A 20673-nucleotide genomic window follows, 5' to 3' on the forward strand; every position below is an offset into this window, starting at 1 on the left:
CAACTGGCAACGCTCTGCACGATCGAAGCATCTTCAACAGAAAAAAATGTTCACACTGTCTGATCAGGGCGTGGTCAGGGTGTTTGGTGATTTGTATTTTGCTTTCTGTCTATAAATATATGCATTTATTCATGGCTACTAGAGTGTATTTGAAATCAACATCACAACACTGAAAAAATAAATCACAATCATCAAAATTATGTTTAATGTAATATATTGTTTTACGCAAGGGATTCCAAATAATAATAATAATAAAAATAATATTATTAATAATAATATTAATAATGATGTCGACTTATCGGCCAAACCAAAGTGTCAGTCAAGTGATAAAAGTGTTTCTTACTTTGCAGCCCTGACACATCGCCCCCATGAAGAGAGGATGCTCCAGAGAGACGTTGAGGCTCCCACAGGAGATGCAGATATCTGAAAAACACAGACATCATCCCAATATTACATTTAACACTTTGTTTAGCCCTTCCATTAGATTAAAGGAGGAATTTAAAGGTACGACAACTAAAACGTTTACTGCCCCAATAACGACATATTCTTAGCATCAATAACAAAAACTCTATAATTTTTTTTAGGTGCTGTGATCCAGCTCATAATCTATTTTTGGACGCCCAAGTTGACAATTTATTCTACTCTTTCTCCATAAAAAACAGGTAAATGGCAAACATGTAAACAAGAACAAAAGTTGGCTTCCAGAGATGTTTCACGCTAAACTACAGAAACACTACAGACTAAAGTGCAAACGATTTAAGAAACAGTTATTGGTTGGCAATGAAACAAAAAACACTCTATACGTGTAACCTGACTCCTCCAGGATTGATTCTCATTGTCTCAGCATTTCCATCTGGGAACTCTTGTTTGGAGATCTTTTGGGAAGAGGCGAAAATACTGGTTGCTGATTGGATAAACCATCTGTCTATCACCAACATACGGGCCAAATCAACCAATCACATCAATGAAGCGCATGACGTACTTACAGCGTTGAGGCAAAGCTCAGAAAGTAAACGTGTAGGTGAAGGATATTTCCTGTTTACATAACGTGAATTTTACACGGACAAAAGGCACAACTTCAGGTGCCCGGTCCATATTCAACAGAAGGATCCAAGAGAATAAAGTGTTAGCAAGCGGCTTGCTCCATAGCTGCGCTCATCGCATCCACAGAAGCCACCATGTTGTTTACACTGAACAGTTGCTTCTCGTTTTGTTACAATTAAAGCCCCCTCAAAACCAACACTGATCGGTTCGGTCGCTTGGGCAAACTTCTCCAAATGTTCTCCGCCGAACGTTACCAGAGTGATCTGAGAGTAAAATACAGGATCTACAGAAATACAATCAGGATGGTTTCACAAAGCTACTATATGTGTAGAATAAATAATAATGTACGTCTTATATTTAACGGTTTGTCACCTTTGAAACGCATTTCAAGGGATATTTTATTAAGTTTTGACAAATTGTAATTGTTAATGCTATAAGACACTATAAAAACATCAGGGGCGAATAATAAAAATGAACTTTAAGTCAACTCTATACTCAGCAAACCTTGTGTAAAACACTTTGCTAAAGGCACAGAACAGTTCATCTCCTTAAAGAAGACTGAATGAAGTAATCTGGAGCTTTTACCGTCGATGTTCCTGGTCTTCTTTTTGATCTCACATATGAGCCTCTCTGGAACAAGAAAATACATTAGAACACATCAACACACCCATCAGTTAATAAAAAAAGGGAATAATTCATATGAAAAGTCGTGCAAAAGTCTTTAAATGTTATAAATGTTGATAAAAGCGACCTCATTTTTGAGCATTATGATATTTTTACGATAAAAGTAGTCCACTTCTGATATATTATTCTGGATGTTTTGCTGCAAAAAAACTATTGAAAGGGGTTTGCTGCAAAACCGTGGGAATTATTCAATCATTCAAGTGGAAGAGCTCACTCACTCTTCACTCTGTATAAATATATAAAAAAAATATACAGAGAAGTGGTGAGTAATTTTTAAAAAAGTATAAGCGGCTTCAGATTAAATGTGTTTGTATGTTTACCTCTGGTCCCTTCGTCAATCACCTCTCGGATCTTTGCTTTTTCAGCTGAGTTCTTGCGCGGTTTCTTGGCGGGTGGAGGCGTGTACGCTGCCTCAGGTTCCGTCCACATCTCTGGGTACACTTCCTTATATGGATTTTGTTCCTCTGCGGGGATATAAGAACGGAACAAACATCTTCTTTAATACCACAATGGAGCAACAGTGGCTGTGCTTCCATTCAAATGTCAAGCGAACTTTTAAAAATGCCTGAAGAGAAACTCCATACAGGATACGGATACATTGCATTTTCTCTGTCGAAACTTTCCCCGTATCTTTATACCACCTCCACCTGCTGTAAAATAAAAAAAAGACACCTCACTTTTGACAATAGGGGATCTTTAAATGAGATGTGTGCATACCCTCTGGAGGCTCCAGTGATTGAGGACCTTTGGGCAGGAAGCCGGTCATGGCCCACTCTATCATCTGACTGGTTTGAATGTCCACCCCCTCTGCATCATCGCTTGGATCACAGGAAGGTACTGGCCTCCCCGCCCGAACACTGGCCACCTACACACAAGATAAACACACAGTACACACACAGTGACAAACACGTCTAATATGAAGGATAATGTGGGCATTGTTGTGTAAATTGAGAAGCAAAGTGATCCACGAGTGCAGGTTTTATCGTATCAATCCTTCACTACTTGTTTATAATTTTATAGAAGTTTAAGTGAATGACGAATTAATTGAAATGTGTTCTGTGTTACTTAAAAGAAAAAAATGAAGCACTGCTGGATCGAAGAAGAACCCACAATAATATGAGATGTCGTACGCACATGTTACCGCTTATACACTGTGGGCAGAGCTAGATGAGAACAACACCTCCTCAAATGCAAATACAGATTGTTACATAAGAAAGGAATGAGTAAAATCAGACTTTTCATATATTTCATCCACAGAGAAATACAGTAAGTGCAGCAATAGAAAGATAAAATGATGAGCCATCAGAAATGACTCAAAAGAACCCACACTCCCTGACGCAGAAAAAAAGTTAAAATGTTGTGTTTCCACCTGCAGAGCCTCAAAGATGGCTTTCTTGTACATGGACTGTTTGTTGTAGGTGGGCTGGTGGAAGGCAGAAGAGAACGAGCTCAGAAGCATCAGCTTCTCCACACAAACCTGCAAAACAAAGAAATTATAATGAACGTCATTATGATCTAAAGGAAACGCCAGAAATTATTGGAGAAAGTCTTTGAAATACTTAATGAAATTTCATTCTGTCTGAGCGTATCCTTTCAGGACATCTGTCTTATGAGGACTTCTAAATTCTACTTTTAATAACTCAAAAGCAAAAGAAAAAAAAATGAAGGGCATCCACTTACTGAAACTTCTCAAATTAAGTGTTGATTTAACACTGAGCTGTCAACCACAGAATAAAAGTAAATTTTAATTTGAAAAGCGTTAACTGGGAAGTACTCTGGTGTCTATAAAAGCATTAAATTAGAATAGTGGGGCTCGGGGTGTTAAAGACATTAAGCTACCGCATTAAAATGCCAAGTTGCTTCCCTAAAAACTGAAGCTATAACAAGTGATGTGTGAGGGCTTTTCTGAGCATCTGATGGGGGTTTGACACACGTTGTACCAGTATTTCATCATTTCATTTCAGGAGTTCCTCACCACAGAGAACTTGCCGTCTCCAAACCACATCACCCAGCGAGTTCCATCTGCGGCTCGGCTGCGGCCGCTCATCAACCAGGAAACGATCCTGCCGGGCCACCACGAGAAACCTCGCAGCTTCCCGAACACCAGAACACCGATGCCAAATCCCCGACCGTCCTGTTGGCACACAGAAAACAAACGTCCAGTTTATACCTGCACTCACGATATGAGATGGTACATAAATACAGCAGTTACTGAATCGGCCAAATCTTCTGTTACATTAATTAAAGATGGAAAACTTAAGATAACAAGACTGTTGATATTTGCAGTTAATGAGCTAAATTCTAAAACACACAGAACAGAAGAAAAAAAACACCTTTTAAGGGTCTGAAGTGGAAATTAGTATAAAGAGTATATAGAGTATAAAGCATGACATTTCATGTCATTAAGGTCGCCAGACTGAAGCCTGCACCTTGGACTTTTTTCCCCTTAATTTTTGACTTCATTTATCACATCCACCAAATGCTGCTTTTAAACACAATGTATCTCTTCAGTTTCTAAAAAGTAAAGTAATGAGTAAAATCAGTTGTTTCTAAAGATGATGTTTTTCATCTCGTGTGCACAATAATAATTACTTGAGGGCACTAATTATTACTTATTAAAAAGAAAACCCTGTGGCTCTGTATATTTTCTCAGCTGGTGAACTCTTCTATTATTCTCTTGTGCATCTTAACCTGTTTTAGGAGATGCTTTAAATAGTAATTTCTCATCCTGCATAACTTCCTTTTTTTGGAAAAGACAATCATTTACAAACTAGAAAGGCACTCAGAGCACGCAGACCGCCACAAAGCCAAGCCCTATCCTGCAATGTTAACAAAAGTGAAAAAGGGTCAGTGTATCTGCCCCGTTATTCAGATCAGCTCCAAAACTCAATTTGTCCTTCCTTCACCAAAACTCCACCCTTCCATCAAGTTTCATGAAAATCGGACTGGTAGTTTTTGTGTAATCGTGCTGACAATGAGACAAACTGAACCCAAAACATAACCTCCTGGGTGGAGGTAAGAATCAGTCATCATTAGTGAACTAAACGGTTCTTTGAACGCATCTTTGGTGTTGAACTGAGTCGTACTTGAGAGCTTTTCTTTGTACAGTAACAGCAGACCCAGGTTGCAAGATGCACAACTTTTCGCTTTTACAACTTTTACAACGAAAATACACCAAACACGCTCTTATTGACACTTTTATCCAACATGCGTCACAGGCAGGTGCGTGCACCTGATCGATATTCGCAGATAAAAACGCCTATCCCTTAAAAAAGTAGTAAAAAAGAACAATGAGCCGCTCTTTTGAATGTGAGCCATGAGATCCGGCTCACATCAAAGAGCTGGTCCTCCCATCACTAGTAATCATCTCACCTGGTACTCTATCTCCCTGGGCAAGGGCCGTTCTCCCCTGGCAACTGGCTCCGGTGTCACAGCAACCGTTGGCGAGGCAGGGGCCGTGTGTGGTTGTGAAGGGAGAGGGGCAGGGCTGGCTGACTCCTCCTCTTTCTGAAAGTCGCCCTCTGATAGGTCGTCCATCATGCTAATCTCCGCTTCTCTGTACGCGCGTCGCTCCGCCTGTGAGGGAAGAAGAGAAATTTGGTGTCAAGTACATCATGACATTTATAAACCACAGATAAAGAACACAACAAACCATGCGTTTTAAATGTATTCATTTCTTTATAAAAGTACATCACAGCAATAACTAAATGTGCTTAGTGTAATGTTGAGCTTCTCACAACCTCATAATGAGCTTTCACTACAAACAGTAAAGCAGCAGACTCCCTGTGTCAGCTGGAGTCAGGAGTGCAGCAGAGAGGATTTCATCTTAATTATTAATTAGAAGAATTAATCACATATCAGCAGCATTTTGCATTTTACTTTGCCGGTTGCCAACTCAATAAAAACAGGTCCGCGACCCTTTTTTGTGAAAGACTGATCTAATGTATATAAACAGTCAAACTGTATCACAACCGTCATTTGATGTGCAGGTATGGGTTTTATTCAGATGCCAATATTACGCTGATATACTGTAGCATCAATAAACCTACATGTGTTAAGGATGAGTTACAGGTTTCAACACTGAATCATTTTTTTTTCTTTCACATCAGCTACAGTTTGTCATCATGTTATTGTCAATAATCATGTCTTACTTAAAGTCTCTCAGAGTTCCTTTGGAAACCGAACAGTGTTGACTGTCTGACGGCAATTGATCGGCACTCTCACCTGCAGCGATGCAGCGTGATGCCTTCACGTGCTCCACACTGACAGGAGGTCCGAAGAGAGAAGGGGAACGACGTAAAAGCGCCACTAACTGTGCTGCGCATTTGATTTTAACGCGGTAAAGTCGTTACAGTCATTCAGATCATATTTCTCAGCAGAGCAGCAAATACAAGTGCTTTCATTAGTGAATCACATGATCGATCACCATTGTTTTAACTCACTCGTTGATGGATAGAAACTTTACAGACAATTAACTTGATTAAATCTTATGGACTGCAACTTTAAGCGAAGTCTATGCGTTATGTTTATGGTTCACGATTGGAGGTAAGAGACAATAAAGTTAACGAGTACAATTGTACAAATGTTTGGTGGTACGTCGTTGCCTACTGTCCTTTACTTTCACTCTCTATTGTCTTTGTACGCCCTCTGGTGTTCCAGAGAATACCGCGGAGAGCAAAGCAGTGAGCGTTAACAACTCATGCTCATGGCTTGTGCGCCATCTGCTGAGGACCGCGCTGAGGTGTCTCTCACAGCCATAAAAAAAGCTGTAAAGTGGAATTCCGGTGCAAAGCCATCCTGTGGTCTTTTTCAGCACTTACATACATCAAATAAGCCATCAAGACAGTTTTTTTCATGTATAAACTATTAACAGAGAAATCTGGGAGAGGAAACAAAGCACCAATGGGCTCCTTCCTTTTGGATTACATCTGGTAGTCGACTCGATTGGACTTTACTATGAGAGGCGCTGGTACAGGGGCCAGTAGGTAAGTCTTTAAAACACTCTTTTAATAAACTCTGGGTTCACTAACTATGTAGTTGGTGCTTTGTTTAATGTGTATTGACTCTTCTCATGCTACTGCAGAGGTTTGGTGTTATTTAGAGCAGCATTAGTGGTTAAAAAAGACGTTTTAATGCCTTCATCCTACTGCCCCGAGCTAATCAGTGTTAGCTACGTCCGTCTGTTAGCAACTCTCCGGGATATCGCCGTTAATAGTTGTTAAACAAAAATAACTGTATCAATGTCTTATTTGATGTATGTAAGTGCCAAAAAAGACCATGGGATGATTTTGCAAAGGAATTGTACTTTAATAACTGCCGAGGGCATCATCCCCTTGTGTGTGTTACTTCAAAAGTTGATCATCTATCAAAACCTTTTTGCTTTACTCTTGTTGGTCTAAAGGCACAAACCCCTATCCTTAAAGGAGGTTCTTCATATCTGATATTTCATGTGGCTTTTTCTAGCTGATGTGGTGGCTTCTCTAGATCAAGGCCTCAGTGCCCTCAGCTGGAGGAACAATCCTTTAATTGTTCCTTTACACAGGAAGTGAGTGGGGAGAAAGGGTGCGGTGGAGAGACGGTTCAATGGGTTCAGGCGAGAGAGAGAGAGAGAGAGAGAGAGAGAGAGAGAGAGAGAGAGAGAGAGAGAGAGAGAGAGAGAGAGAGAGGGAAGACAGAGAGAGGGAGAGGAAGAATATGAGATTATATCATAACACTGAGGAATAACATACAGACGAAAGAAAGTGGAAGACAGAGAGAAGATTCTTCATTACTTGACTGTAATGTAACGACAATACGGACCTAACCTAAAGTGTATCAAGCTTTTCCCTTGTATTGACATCTTTTTCCTAAGGTAAAAACAGCCACAGCACTCTGTAAAAACACACCATTACAAGCAAAGGTCCTGTATTTATATATTTGGGACCAGGCTATTTCCAGGAAGAAAGGCTTTCTTTATTAAAGTTAGCTACAGTGTAACATCTCTGGTCTGTACCGAGCGATGGAGAGCAAGCGGTACCTAGCATGCCGTTTGGCTATCTAACAGTTAATAAGAGTTCCCTCTCAATACACTACATGTACATAAGGCACTGCTAATCAGCTAATCATCTATAGTTGCTGGTATGAAAGGATATCGCTGACAATGAATAACATGTGCATTTCATTTTCCATCTCAGAGAAGACAATGATAAAGATTCATATAAGATGCAAGTGTGAGTGTGTGAGCCTGCATTTGTTACAAAATGTAATGCAATGTTAATGCATGATCCAACTTCTTTAAAGTTTTTTTTTTGCCTTTATTTATGTATTTTTTGAACGTGCAGCTGGAGATTGACAGGAAATGGGAAGGAGAGAGGGGGCGACATGCAGCAAAGGGCCGCAGGTCGTAGTCCGTATACGGGGCTCTGACCACTGAGCGCCCTACACAATCCAGCTTTTTGAGTTAATGATGTAAAAGCACGCATGTAAATCACATTAGCATAGTCCAATACAGAAAGGAATGAGCTTTGCCCTCTTTTCTTACTGGCCTCAAATGGAAAGCATTTTTTTAAATGGACAAAAAAAATAGAGGGATTAATAGATTATCACCTTAAAAATCACATTTTCATCAAACCACATGCTTCGGCATTACAGTAAGTGCATAAAACTGATGCTAAAGTGCTTTACTACAGCGAGCTCTGATAAGCAGTAATAGCCACCAGAAATTAACACTAGAAGTCATCGCACTGATATTTATTTGACTGACAAGCAATATCTGTGATGTTCAGTGTAGAAACACAGCAGAGGTGAGCACTCGGCTTCAAATGAGACAAATTAAAAATAATAATCGTGACATCAATGGTTACTACACAGCAAGAATCTCACTGTGGCCCAGATGTAAAATCCCACGACTCTCCAGAGCATTTCCATGACCTAAAACATTCTTCTTTGTTTTTGTTAATGCTGGAGAGAACAATTTGCTTTCCACTCTGGGCTGAGGGCTGAAAACCACCATATAATGTAAAGAATGTGTGAAACAATCTGATGGGAACCCGTTCTGCTACAGAAAGGAAGGAATAAACATGAGAGGTAGAGGAGGGATGACGGCATAAATTCAAGTAGAAGTGAGACGGTAAAAGTGAGAGTGTCAGGTCGTAACAGTTCTCTCCTCTGTTTGACCCCCGAGGTCACAAGTTCATTCTTCCCCAGCTCCTGTTGACCTTTGACCTCATAAAATCCTAATCAGCCTGTTACACGGATCATACACAGACCACACACACACACACACACACACACACACACACACACACACACACATGCTCTGTAGGGGAAACTCCACATGCCGTCACTAGTTTCTAAAACATCTGGGATGCCTGAACGAGAAGTCTGGATTTCTTTCCAAAATGTGAAAGAACAGAGAGACCAGACCAGCATCCCTTATCTACCTTGCAACCCAACATGGCAGCGCTCGGCATCAACAGTAGCTTAAGCTGAAGGAATACACACTTTATTCACACTTCTGAGTTTGTAAACACAAAATACAATATAATGCATTAATGGTATTGCTAACAACAGCTAACCTGGCTAACCCAATATCAATATAATGGTTTTCTGACTTTGTGACTGGAACAAGGTCAACTGAGGTGTGACCAGGGGTGAAAGTAACCCGGTACTGGCCGATACGGCGTACCTCTAAAAGATTTGGAGTGGGTACGCCGCACTTTCAGCATGACAACACACCTGCTAACGTCAAATATCAGTAGCAACATGTTTCCCCCCATATACATATAACTCTGAAGTGTCTCTAAAACAGCTGGTAATCAAAGCGTTTGTTGCAAAGTCTGAGACTTTCACACTAGCAGTGGGATAGAAAGTACGGGAAATAAAACCTACTTTCACCCCTGGGTGTGATGTCATTCCAGTTATGACTTAAAGCACCATGACACATATGGAGGGAAACTGCTGTTAGTGGGTTAACTGAGATTTCACATGAGGCTCATATAATATGTGAATATTAACTAGATACAGTTCAAAGAGGAGCATGTTTAAGAGGATTTTAAGAGGATCTCCATAGACTTTCATATATTAAAAAGTATGAAAGGCCGAAAAAAGCTGAAAATCAGCACAAAATAGCTGAAAGGGGTGAATGGTTTTCGTAGCTGAAAGTATGCAGCAGTTAAAGGCGACTGAAAAACTTATGGAAGAAGACTATTAAAAATGAAAAATAAATAAATATTATGACAGCATAGGTTGGAAATGTTTGAAAGCATTTCCACCAATAAATGATGCTGGTAACAGTTACCGAGAGGTAGCTTTAGTGACTGTTGATCTACGAGGAGATTAGCGTGTAGTTTATACTGTACAGAATCAGTCTCAAGTCTGGAGGTGGCACACACCGAAAAACCTTTTGTTTATGTATATTTTGCTTTGAACTTATTATTATATATCAATTTGTATGCTGCATGTGTTTCACAACTCTCTGATGTTGCAAATATTTAATAATTAATATTATACATTTTAGAATGCTGGCTTTATAAAACAGCTCATTCTTTTAAGATATTCATATTATTTATCAATGTATTTATCATCAATTCCGCATCTAGACTTCAAACGTTTAGCCTTTAAATGTGTTAGCGGCGTGTAACTTCTTCTATGTTGTGTGTGTTGTTGTTTTTTTCAACTGTCATAGTATAAAGAACACACCATCACATGCATACTCTATGTTGTTGTATTGGAGCGTTAGAGTCAAATAGACGGAGATACATTACAACACTGCTACGTATCCAACATCTGGGGGTTTAAAATCACAAAATGAACCAAAGTCTTCCTCAAATATTTACATCTAAACAAACTAACATAAAGGGATAAATAAAGTTGTGTTAAATGTAAGTGAATTGATTACTATAATCTTATTCATACTTTTCATTGATGCCTTTGTAAATATAGTATTTTCTACATAAAGGACCACATTTTCCTGCAGCAATTGTTTGAGTTTCACCTCATCTCACCCACACTTGGTTGTTGTTGTTGTGAAGGAAACTTGATCATTTCTGTCAGCATCTGGACCGGATCATCTCATTACAAGACTTGGACCTGACTCGTGTTGCTACCAGATATCGGCCAAAAATCCTGCCTACCGGATGAAACTGTTTGTTGCTTGGCAACATCAGCTGATTGAAACACTCCATCAGGAAGCTTTGCTGCTTTCAGGGATGCGGATGACTCACGGATGACAGACAGATCTGTATTCATCTGCTCGTGTTTCTGTGGGAGAAACACTGAAATAAAGGTCGGCTTCATGCAATCCTAGAGGGGCCCTTACAAAAAAAACAGCATGCTGCTCTTATTACTTCTATCTGATTATATATATACTGTGGTAAAACAATCGTGACTGAACCACAAAAGTATAATTTTGAAGTGTGAAAAACATTTTTAATGTAGTTATTTACACAAATGGTGTCTAATTTTTCATGTCTTTAGGGCGATTAATGTGATGATTAACGATTAATCTGTGGATTATTTTCTCGATTAATGGATGAGTTGTTTGGTCTATAAAATGTCAGAAAATGGTCAAAAATATGGGGATCAGTGTTTCCCAAAACCCCAAGATGACGTCCTCAAATGTCTTGATTTGACCTCAACTCAAAGATAATCAGTTTAATGTCACAAAGAAGGAAAGAAACTCACATTTAAGAAACTGAAATAAAATCCTTTGAGTTGACAATTAAGTATTAATACACTCATATTTACAGCTTTAGTGTCCTGTTAAATACTGCAAGTCTGTTTCCTTGAGTATCCTGTACATTGAGTAATTAGGCAAGTTGAACGCATTTTTAACTGTGAGGCTTCTTTCTCTGCAGCGCCTCGATCAAAGCTTCAACTGAAAGATTTCTAGGTTGATCATTTATGTCTGCAGCCAAAATGTCATTTTTAAATGTAATGTTTGCTAGCTGTTGAGTGAGCAGCAATTCAAAATTGAACTGAATCAAATCAAGACTGACTAGTGCAAAATCGAATGTACATGGAGCCAAAACTACAGGCAGCCATGCTGAACCCCTGCCTGATAGTGCCGACTGTTCAAACAGTTAAAACACATTACCTGCATATTACAACCACTTAGTGCATGATTTATATGATCCTCTCCACTGTGTGCACTTTTGCTGATTTGTGCACATTGAAGGCTTCTTCTGTATTTGCCTTCAAACGTCTTTTTAATTATTTAAACATTATGAAGAGCATAGCAGACTTCCATAGCAAGAAAACGGATTTACAGCTGCGTTTTTTTGAAGTAAGGTAATTCAAATCAGTTTAAAATGTGCTTGAATAAAGTCTGAAGTGCAGTGAAACAGTTTTCCCTCACAATGTGTTTGTACTAGAGCAAAAATACCTGATACTAACATTAATTTTTTGAGGTAAAACAGACAAAAAACAATTTGATGACTGATTTCTTAACTTATATCAAATTTCTAACACATGGTATCAACTAAAAAATTATAAAAAACGCTTCTATTTTATAAGTCATAATTTCTTTGGGGGTTATTAATTGGATATTATAATTTAATGATTATTGAAGTAAGATATTAGGGCTATTCTCAAATAAAGAAAGTCTTAGTCGTCTAACTTTCATACGATGTCGACTAACCGATTAGCTGATCTGTATAACTGAATTTTTCCACAAGACATCCTGCAAAAGCGTCACTTTGAAGTTATAATCCGTAAAACTGAGGTACGTTGTTTCTGCAGCGATCCGGCGTGATGCCTTCACATGCTCCACACTGATAGGTCAGAAGAAAGAAGCAGAACGAAGTAAAAAGTGTCACTAACTGTGCAGCGCATTTGATTTTGGCGTGGGAAAGTTGCCACAGACACTCAGATCGTATTTCTCAGCAAAGCAGCAAATACAAGTGCTTTCATTAGTGGGTCATATGATCGATCACCATTGTTTTAACTCACTCTTTGATAGATAGGAACTTAAGGGCGTACTCACACTGTCCTTCCGTACCGCGACCCGGGCTTTAGGGTACTTGCCCCCCCTCCCTCTCCCCCCCGCACCCCAGCCCCGTTTGTACTCACACTGCCAGGGCCGACCAATGCTTCTTGCTGGCGTTGATCGCGTGTGTGTGGCTTTGTTTACAAATCTTTCCATAGACTTCGGAGTTTTTGTGCGTCTTGTCGACTGTTTTTGAATCTTTTCATCGACCAAATCTGCAGTAAACACTCCACCTCCGCATCACACCAACGTGAACCTTTCACCACCATTGTTGTTGTTGTTAAATGTCCACGCATGGTCCGTCCTTCTATTTACATGTCCGAACAGGCGGACATAACGCTACTGCCGTAGGGCTCGTGCTCGTGCTCGTACACGTGCGCACGCTCGTGCTCGTACATGTGCAAACGGCTCCGCTAAAGCCCACCTCTTTACCTGCTGGCCGCAGTTATGAGCGGAACGGGTGCACTCACACTGCTTAAAGGTACTAGGCTTTAGCTGAAAAACCGGTTTTGGCCCCGGCCAGAAGGACAGTGTGAGTACGCCCTAAAAGACAATTAACTAGGCCTGTGAATGTTCTCATTATAAAAGGGAGACACTGTGGGAGGTGCTGTGGGAGTATGGGGTGAGGGGGTCACTTCTGTGGGTTATCCAATCTCTGTACACCCAAAGCGAGAGCGGTGTCCCGATCCTCGGCAGTAAGTCGGATTCGGTCCCGGTGGGGGTTGGCCTCCGCCAGGGGTGCACTTTGTCACCAATCTTGTTCGTGATTTTCATGGACAGGATATCGAGGGGTAGTTGTGGTGGGGAGGGGTTGCAGTTTGGTGTGCTGAGGATCTCATCGCTTTTTGCAGATGATGTGGTCCTGATGGCATCGTCGGTCAGTGAAACGGCTGGGATGAGGATCAGCACCTCTTAATCTGAGGCTATGGCTCTCAGCAGGAGACCGGTGGATAGCTTTCTCCAGGTAGGGAATGGGTCCTTACCCCAAGTGAAGGAGTTCAAGTACCTCGGGACCATGTTCACGGGTGAGGGGACGATGGAGCGTAAGTTTTGACGGAGAATCGGAGCAGCGGGGGAGGTGTTGCAGTCGCTCTACCGACGAAAAGAGAGCTGAGGAAGGCAAAGCTCTCGATCTACCGGTCAGTCTTCATTCCTACCCTCACCTATGGTCATGAAAGCTGGGTCAGGACCGAAAGAACATGGTTGCGGGTACAAGCGGCCAAAATGAGTTTTCTCAGGAGGGTGGCTGGAGTCTCCCTTAGAGAGAGGGTGAGAAGTTCAGCCATCCGTGAGGAACTCGGATGAGAGCCGCTGCTCCTTTGCGTTGAAAGGAGCCAGTTGAGGTGGTTCGGGCATCTAGTAAGGATGCCTCATGGGCGCTTCCCTAGGGAGGTGTTCCAGGCACGTCCAGCCTGGGAACGCCTCGGGATCCCCCAGTTAGAGCTGGTTAATGTGGCCCGGGAAAGGGAAGTTTGGGGTCCCTAAACCCTAAACCTAAAACATGACATGACTGATCTTTGTTGACTACAACCAAAACCACCAATTAGTCAACTAATCGAATAATTGGTTAAACCACCCACTCCACAATATATTTAAGGAGCTCAAAAGCTCATTTGGTGAGCGATTAGTGATGCCTCAGTGCTCTACTGAACAACTCAGACGATCCTTCGTTCCTGCAGCATTAACAATCGCTAACTAAGGGCTGCTTGTTGCTTTTTCCTTTTGGAGGTGTATATTTATTTATTTATGTTTTTATCAACGTCTCTGCTGCTTTTCACCTGTGTTGAGTACTATGTCGTATATTATGTCTGAAGTATCTAATCATGTTGAAACAGCTGTGCTACGGACCTGTATGTACTGTATGTCATCTGATGACAAAGCAGTTTACCCTTTGGGATTAATAAAGTTTTTTCTAATCGTCTTCTTCTTCTTCTTCTAAGAGGGGGCAGCACTACAAGATGTACAATACACTGCTCTCTGGTGCACAGACTCTGCAGTGGAGAGCTTGTTTGATAAGTGGCCTCAAACAAACCGTATATTTGGCATTTCTCTACAACAGTAACTTGTTTTTTGCTGGCCAACTACATATGAGCAAATACAGATATATCAGTGAGAGGTTAAAATCTGTTTCCACATCCACACTAAAACACACACATCTTGTGTATCTCACAACATATCATGTAGAGGAATATAAGAAGGTTACACTAGTTGATTTAGACACAAAAATAAGTTAAATTAAGAGTGATCTAAGGAAGTGCTCGGTGTTAAAAGAGAGAATTAAAGCTTACAGGAGCAAACAGCAGCACGTGAGGGAGAAATAAAGGCCGGAGAGGAGGGAGAAAGACACGGAGAGGTTGTAATGTTGTGATTTACGACTTTGAACTTTGTTGAACCTGCGGCCTGGTCAGTGTTTTCACTCTTAGCGCCGCCCCCTTGACCTCCGACTCCTCACCCGTATGACCTCGCCAATGAGCTGTTTCTTAAAAACCACGCCCCCCCTTTATGAGTGTGACTGACCCTGACCTCGAGATGAACCCGACATTGCTCAACAGCAGACACACACACACACACACACACACACACACACACACACACACACACGCACACACACACACACACACACAGACACACAGTGCAATTAAGAGTGCAGTTAAGACCCTCCCTCTCACTTTGTCAATAGAGAACACACCAAGTGACTTCTCTTTCATTAGCATCGATCGCAGGCAGGGGTTTTCCATGAAGCTCTCCGGGGGTCTCTTATAAAGAAATGGACTAAACAACATGTGTCTGGTGAATGTTCATGGACAATACCAACATGTTTGACCTCACTGCAGTGTAATGATTTGGTGGCTTGGTGTTATTTTCTAATTATAAACATATTAGGAAGCCATTCATGTTATTTAAACTGGTAATCAAATCAAAGTGAGACAGAACACAATGACATTGTGTTATAATTGATGAAAAAATGTGTTTTTAGGGAAAAAACCAAGCCTGCTGTAACACTGCAGCGTAATAAGTTCACATTTAAGCGTTGTTTTCCAGTTATTCACATATTCTGAAACCATTTGCACAGCTTTAACGGCGAAGGGTTTTACATTTGAATTGAAATACAGCTCTTACTCTGAAAAAACAAAATCAAATAAACAGAAATAAACCCAAACAAAAGTAGCTGTAGTCAAATGGACAAAATGACAAAGCGTCAACTCCGATGTTAACCTTTCAGTTTAATATTTTAGTGGCTTGGTGATGTTTTGATTATTTAGACCGCTTTTGATGGTTTTTCTGGCGAGTAGAAGAGTGGAAAGCGCTTCTAATGATGCTCCAACATTTGTCTTTCACAAACAAATACGTATGTCATGAAATGCATCAAATAAAATGGTTGTTTACTTTTCGGCAACAACAAATAATACGAAACCTTATGTTAACAGTGCAGCATAATACTAACATGGTTTGGTATTCATAGCAGCAGCACCATAACTTTTATAGCTAGTACTATGAAAAAACAGGTATATTATTGATAAAGTAGAATCAGCGGTTTATTGTAATTTTCACAATGTTTTGTGTATAAATACTAAATTTCATGATCAATTTCAAAAGTTTAAGTGAAAAAAACCCAAATACAAATGAGAAATATTCCGTATTTTACTTCTGTATGTTAAAGCAGTGGCTCCCAACATAGGGTAACATAAATCTGAGAGGTCTTAAGATGATGAACGGAAGAGAAAACATAACGATGCATCACGACTTTTTAGACTTCCCTCTAATCTTTGCTTGTTTTCTTGCAAATGATTCAATAATTTCACATTGTTGGGACTCTAAAACAAGGACAACAATCAGTCTTTGGTTAAAGCGGTCACAACTGGTGGATGTACTTTATGCAATGGATGATGAGGGGTCACAAGTAGTGGTTGTTTTGTTTTGTCAAAAGCCAAAAAGGTCAGGAACACTGTCCTACACAGTGTTTTCCCAGCTGTCACATACTACATTGAGTGAAAAAATCCAACAGAAACAACCCCGAATTAAGCGCTGACGGATCCTGAGTTATGAGCTGATATGTTTGGGCTTGTCATTTTGTCTGAGCAGCCCTAAAAAGGTTGGGTGGGTGTTACATGGTTTACATATTAAGGATCCATGTGCATGTCTTTGCTGCCAGTGGAAAAGTGGAAACACTTTAAGGTTTTTCTAATCTGAGCTCCCATCTAACCGCCAAAACAAACAAAAAGTAAACAAAACTGACCTCTGTGCAGTGGAATCAAGATGTTTGACTACTGAGATCCCTGAGAGTTTAAGCACTTGGCATGCAGCCGAGCCACCAGAAAGCGTTGGACTTTACTTCAGCTAACATAGAAACAAACTTTCTGTGCAATTCCTGGTGACAGCTTGCACCAAAGCAAACATTTCCTCACATACTCTGCAACACGTGCTCACACGGAAAAGAAAAGAAAAGACTTACAGGCCGGACATGGCAGCTCTGCAACCGCAGCCCTTCCTCCCTGGCTCTCTTTCTCTCTGTCATTTTCTCCGTCTGTCTCTGTATCTGTCTCTGTCTCTCACCTCCTCTTCCTTTTCCTCTCTTGTGCGACTCCTCAGCTAAGCTCGCCTTCAAGCCCTCTGTACCCTCTCCCTCTCTGCTGATTGGCCACAGCAGTAAAGCGTGTGATTTACTGGCTCCTTCACCTAACAGAAGTTTAGGTGGACTTCATCAACACACACAAATGCACAGCGAGCGGGGGTGTAGAGTTAAGTCTGGAAGCCCCCCGGGGATGATGACGACACACACACACTCACAGAAATCCAGGCTAGTGTGTATATGTGGTGTGTACGTGCACTGAGGGCAAAGGTTAGGTAAGCCTCCGAGTTGACAAGCCAATAGGATGTGTTAGGGTCAGGACCTCATATACAAACACAGGAAAACACGCAAAAAAGGGGCTCATTAATGTGAGATGCAGTCACACAGCGTGTCACACAAGACGAGAAAGTTTAGAGTTACGGAAAGAAAAATAAAGTGAAACTGTGTGAAATGAAGAGAAGCAGTCGCTACTCTGATTAAAACATTTTTACAGTTGGCCACTAGAGAGCAGACAAACTCCAAATCAAGCTAAAAACGTAAAAGCCGTCCAGAAAGCAACATAAGCATTTATACAGTATGTGAATCCAATATTTACCATCCTTTTGGATGTTACCAACTCCGGAGACAAATATTTGTCCCTGTAGCTGCTCCAAGTTCGACTTTCTTCAGCCGCTTAAGCCCTGTTCGGACGGGATCAGTTTAATGAGGGGACGTGGGGGTAAAAAAGTCTTACCTCAGGACGCCTGTAATATAAATGGCCAATTCAAATAGGATTGATAAATCCCATTATTCTACCAGGAGTGGGAGGGGTTAGTCCATCTCCGTGTAGCCATGTGCGTGCTACGTAGCCTCCTGATATCACCGAATCATGTAAACACGAAACCAAAGGACAGAATCGATGATCTAAAAAAAGTGATGAGTGCTTCTTTAAGTGCCTTCATGTTTAAAAATATGTGGACACTACGTATTGACGGGTTATTACGTGAATCAACATATGTTTTACAGAGGGTCGTATTCAGACGGGACTAGTTTTACCTGAGGTATTTTTTCTGGACCATTTGACATAAGGTGAAAATCACCGTATTTTATTACTGACATTCTCCTGAATAATTACTGACATGGTGCACTCGGAAAAACCTCTGGTAAAAATGACCTTACCCCACGTCCCCACGTGAAACTAATCCCGCCAAAATAGGCTTTAGTTACTGATGTGCCTGCTGTCTGGTGCTGGACAGGCAACGTACTGTACGTTGGGCTAATCAGAGCTTATTTTTTTCTGAGAAAAAAACTGCTTCTGGAAATGAGACCGTAGGAGTAAAAAACAAAACAATGAGCCTAAAGAGGCTGAAAAGTTCTGTAGAGCTGCAGAGTTTGGGGATCACTTTATGTGTGTTCATCACTGGATTCACAAGTGACGTTTCAAGCTAATGCTCTTCGTCAGACTGAGGGAAAGCATTAGCTCCAAACACTTCTGGATGTGCCAATAAAATGCACTTAAGGGAGTTACAGTGTGCTGACTTTGTTTATGTTTTCACTGCGGTCTTCTATTGGTCGCTGTTTCTCTTGGTGCTATCATATGTGACAGTTTCAGAAATTTGTTTGGGTTTTCACTGCTGGTCTAACAAAAAAACAACCAGATTGAAACACTAAAGCTCATTAGTTTTCTCTATTTTCTGGACGAAACAAGTGATGATACATCAGAACATTAATCAGAAATGAAAATTATCGTTGGTTGCAGCTGAAAAAATAATAATTAGCTGGTGGCAGTAACGAGAAACACTGAATGTAAACTGTTTTTGTTATAAAGTAAGGTTGCCTTTAGGTAGTTTCTTCTGTTCATCATTGATCAGATATGACCGAACGTTTCAGAGACTGCGGTTCTGCACGTCTTACCGAGTGGTTGGAGGTGAAAACAAGGACACAGGCACTCCGTGTGGTGTGTGTGACTTGCTAAATGAAACCAGCACAAAATGAGGTTAAGGCACTGTTTTATTTTCTAAAAAGGAGAAAAAAACACACCCTCTCATATATATGGTACACTATACCCTCAGTACTCACTATTTATTTTCTTGGCTGTAACTTTAGACATGAAGTGAAAAGATGCCAGTTTTTTTTTCTAATCCCAAAATTGGAAAAGGCTTTGCAGAGTTTACCAGGTTCCTTTCAGACAGCAGCAGCGAAATGGGTTGTTGATGGGAGTGTAAACACCTGGCTGCAATTCAACTGACAGAGCACACACACACACACACACACACACACACACACACACACACACACACGCGCACACACACACACACGCACACGCACACGCGCACACACACGCACACACACACACACACACACACACACACACACATATACACACACACACACACACACACACACACACACACACACACACACACACACACACACACACACACATACACACACACATACACACACACACACACGCAAAAACCTGGAACTGGTTAGCCTCTGTCTTCACTTTCTCTCAGTTTTTCTTTCTCTTCTTTCTCTCCCTCACTTTGTTGTATTCGTCTCTTTGCTGGTTTTAAATCTCAGTTAAATCTCTCACCTTTTTTTATTTGCCTTTACTTTAATGTCTTTCTCTCTACATCTCCTTTTCCTTGACTTTGTAACGTCCTTCCTTCCATTCCTTCTCTCTCTCTTTATTTCTTCTTTCCTTTTCCTTCTGAATTCATTCATTGTCCTTCATTAACTTTCTCAGTTCAGTAAGTAAATAAAGCTGTGATCATACATGATACAAAACTTAAATTATAATGCATTATTAAGGATTAAATCAAAATATTTTAAACTTTTGACTTCTTACGAAAATAAAGTGACTAGTTGGAGCCCCTTGATGCTGTGAATACCCTCTAAACCTCTCAGATGATTAGATTAATAAATATTGTTTGATGAAAACAACATCATGGGAACTCTATAAGAACAGAGAAAATGTATTATTTTTAAATTTTATTTTCTCCTTATATTATTTAGATTTATTGTTTTAATTATTTTTTGTTAAAGGAAGAAAATAGAATATTATAAATGAATAAATTGATGTAAAAAAATAAATAAATTGAGACCCAAAGAGGTAAAAGTTTTTCTCAAAGTCCAAAATATAAATACAAGTTTGTGTCGCAGAACTTTGCGTTTTCCTCTTCCCTAGTCCATTAATAATCTCAGGACCCCTCAAATGTACCATGTGACCCTTAGAGGGGCCTCACACCTAAGTTGGGAACCACATTTCTAACTGAATATACAAAACACCAAAAGTAAAATGCTGCTTTGTTTATTGTGTAATAAGCATTGCTTTATGTTAGTAAACACACATTCTATAGATCTGTTTCTGTGCTTCTGCTCACTTGTATTTACTGTATTGTTAAACTTCCTTTCATCCTGTGAT

General features: G+C 40.4%; 1 protein-coding gene across 4 annotated transcripts in view; it reads right to left on the reverse strand.

The window, feature by feature from the left end:
• Nucleotides 1-20673, reverse strand: part of LOC310962036 (DNA (cytosine-5)-methyltransferase 3A-like) — a 65321-nt gene that overhangs the window by 15519 nt on the left and 29129 nt on the right. For all 4 annotated transcript variants that reach the window (XM_083934384.1, XM_083934382.1, XM_083934381.1 and 1 more), the window contains 7 exons: nt 5101-5304; nt 3704-3862; nt 3098-3205; nt 2446-2593; nt 2049-2192; nt 1630-1674; nt 344-423 (listed from right to left, as the gene is read on the reverse strand). In XM_083934384.1, coding sequence (XP_083790510.1) covers nt 344-423; nt 1630-1674; nt 2049-2192; nt 2446-2593; nt 3098-3205; nt 3704-3862; nt 5101-5304 — 888 coding nt within the window. The remainder of the gene's footprint in view (nt 1-343; nt 424-1629; nt 1675-2048; nt 2193-2445; nt 2594-3097; nt 3206-3703; nt 3863-5100; nt 5305-20673) is intronic.

The sequence above is a fragment of the Echiichthys vipera genome (genome assembly GCF_963691815.1).
Source record: "Echiichthys vipera genome assembly, chromosome: 19".
In the NCBI taxonomy this organism is placed as follows: domain Eukaryota; kingdom Metazoa; phylum Chordata; class Actinopteri; order Perciformes; family Trachinidae; genus Echiichthys; species Echiichthys vipera.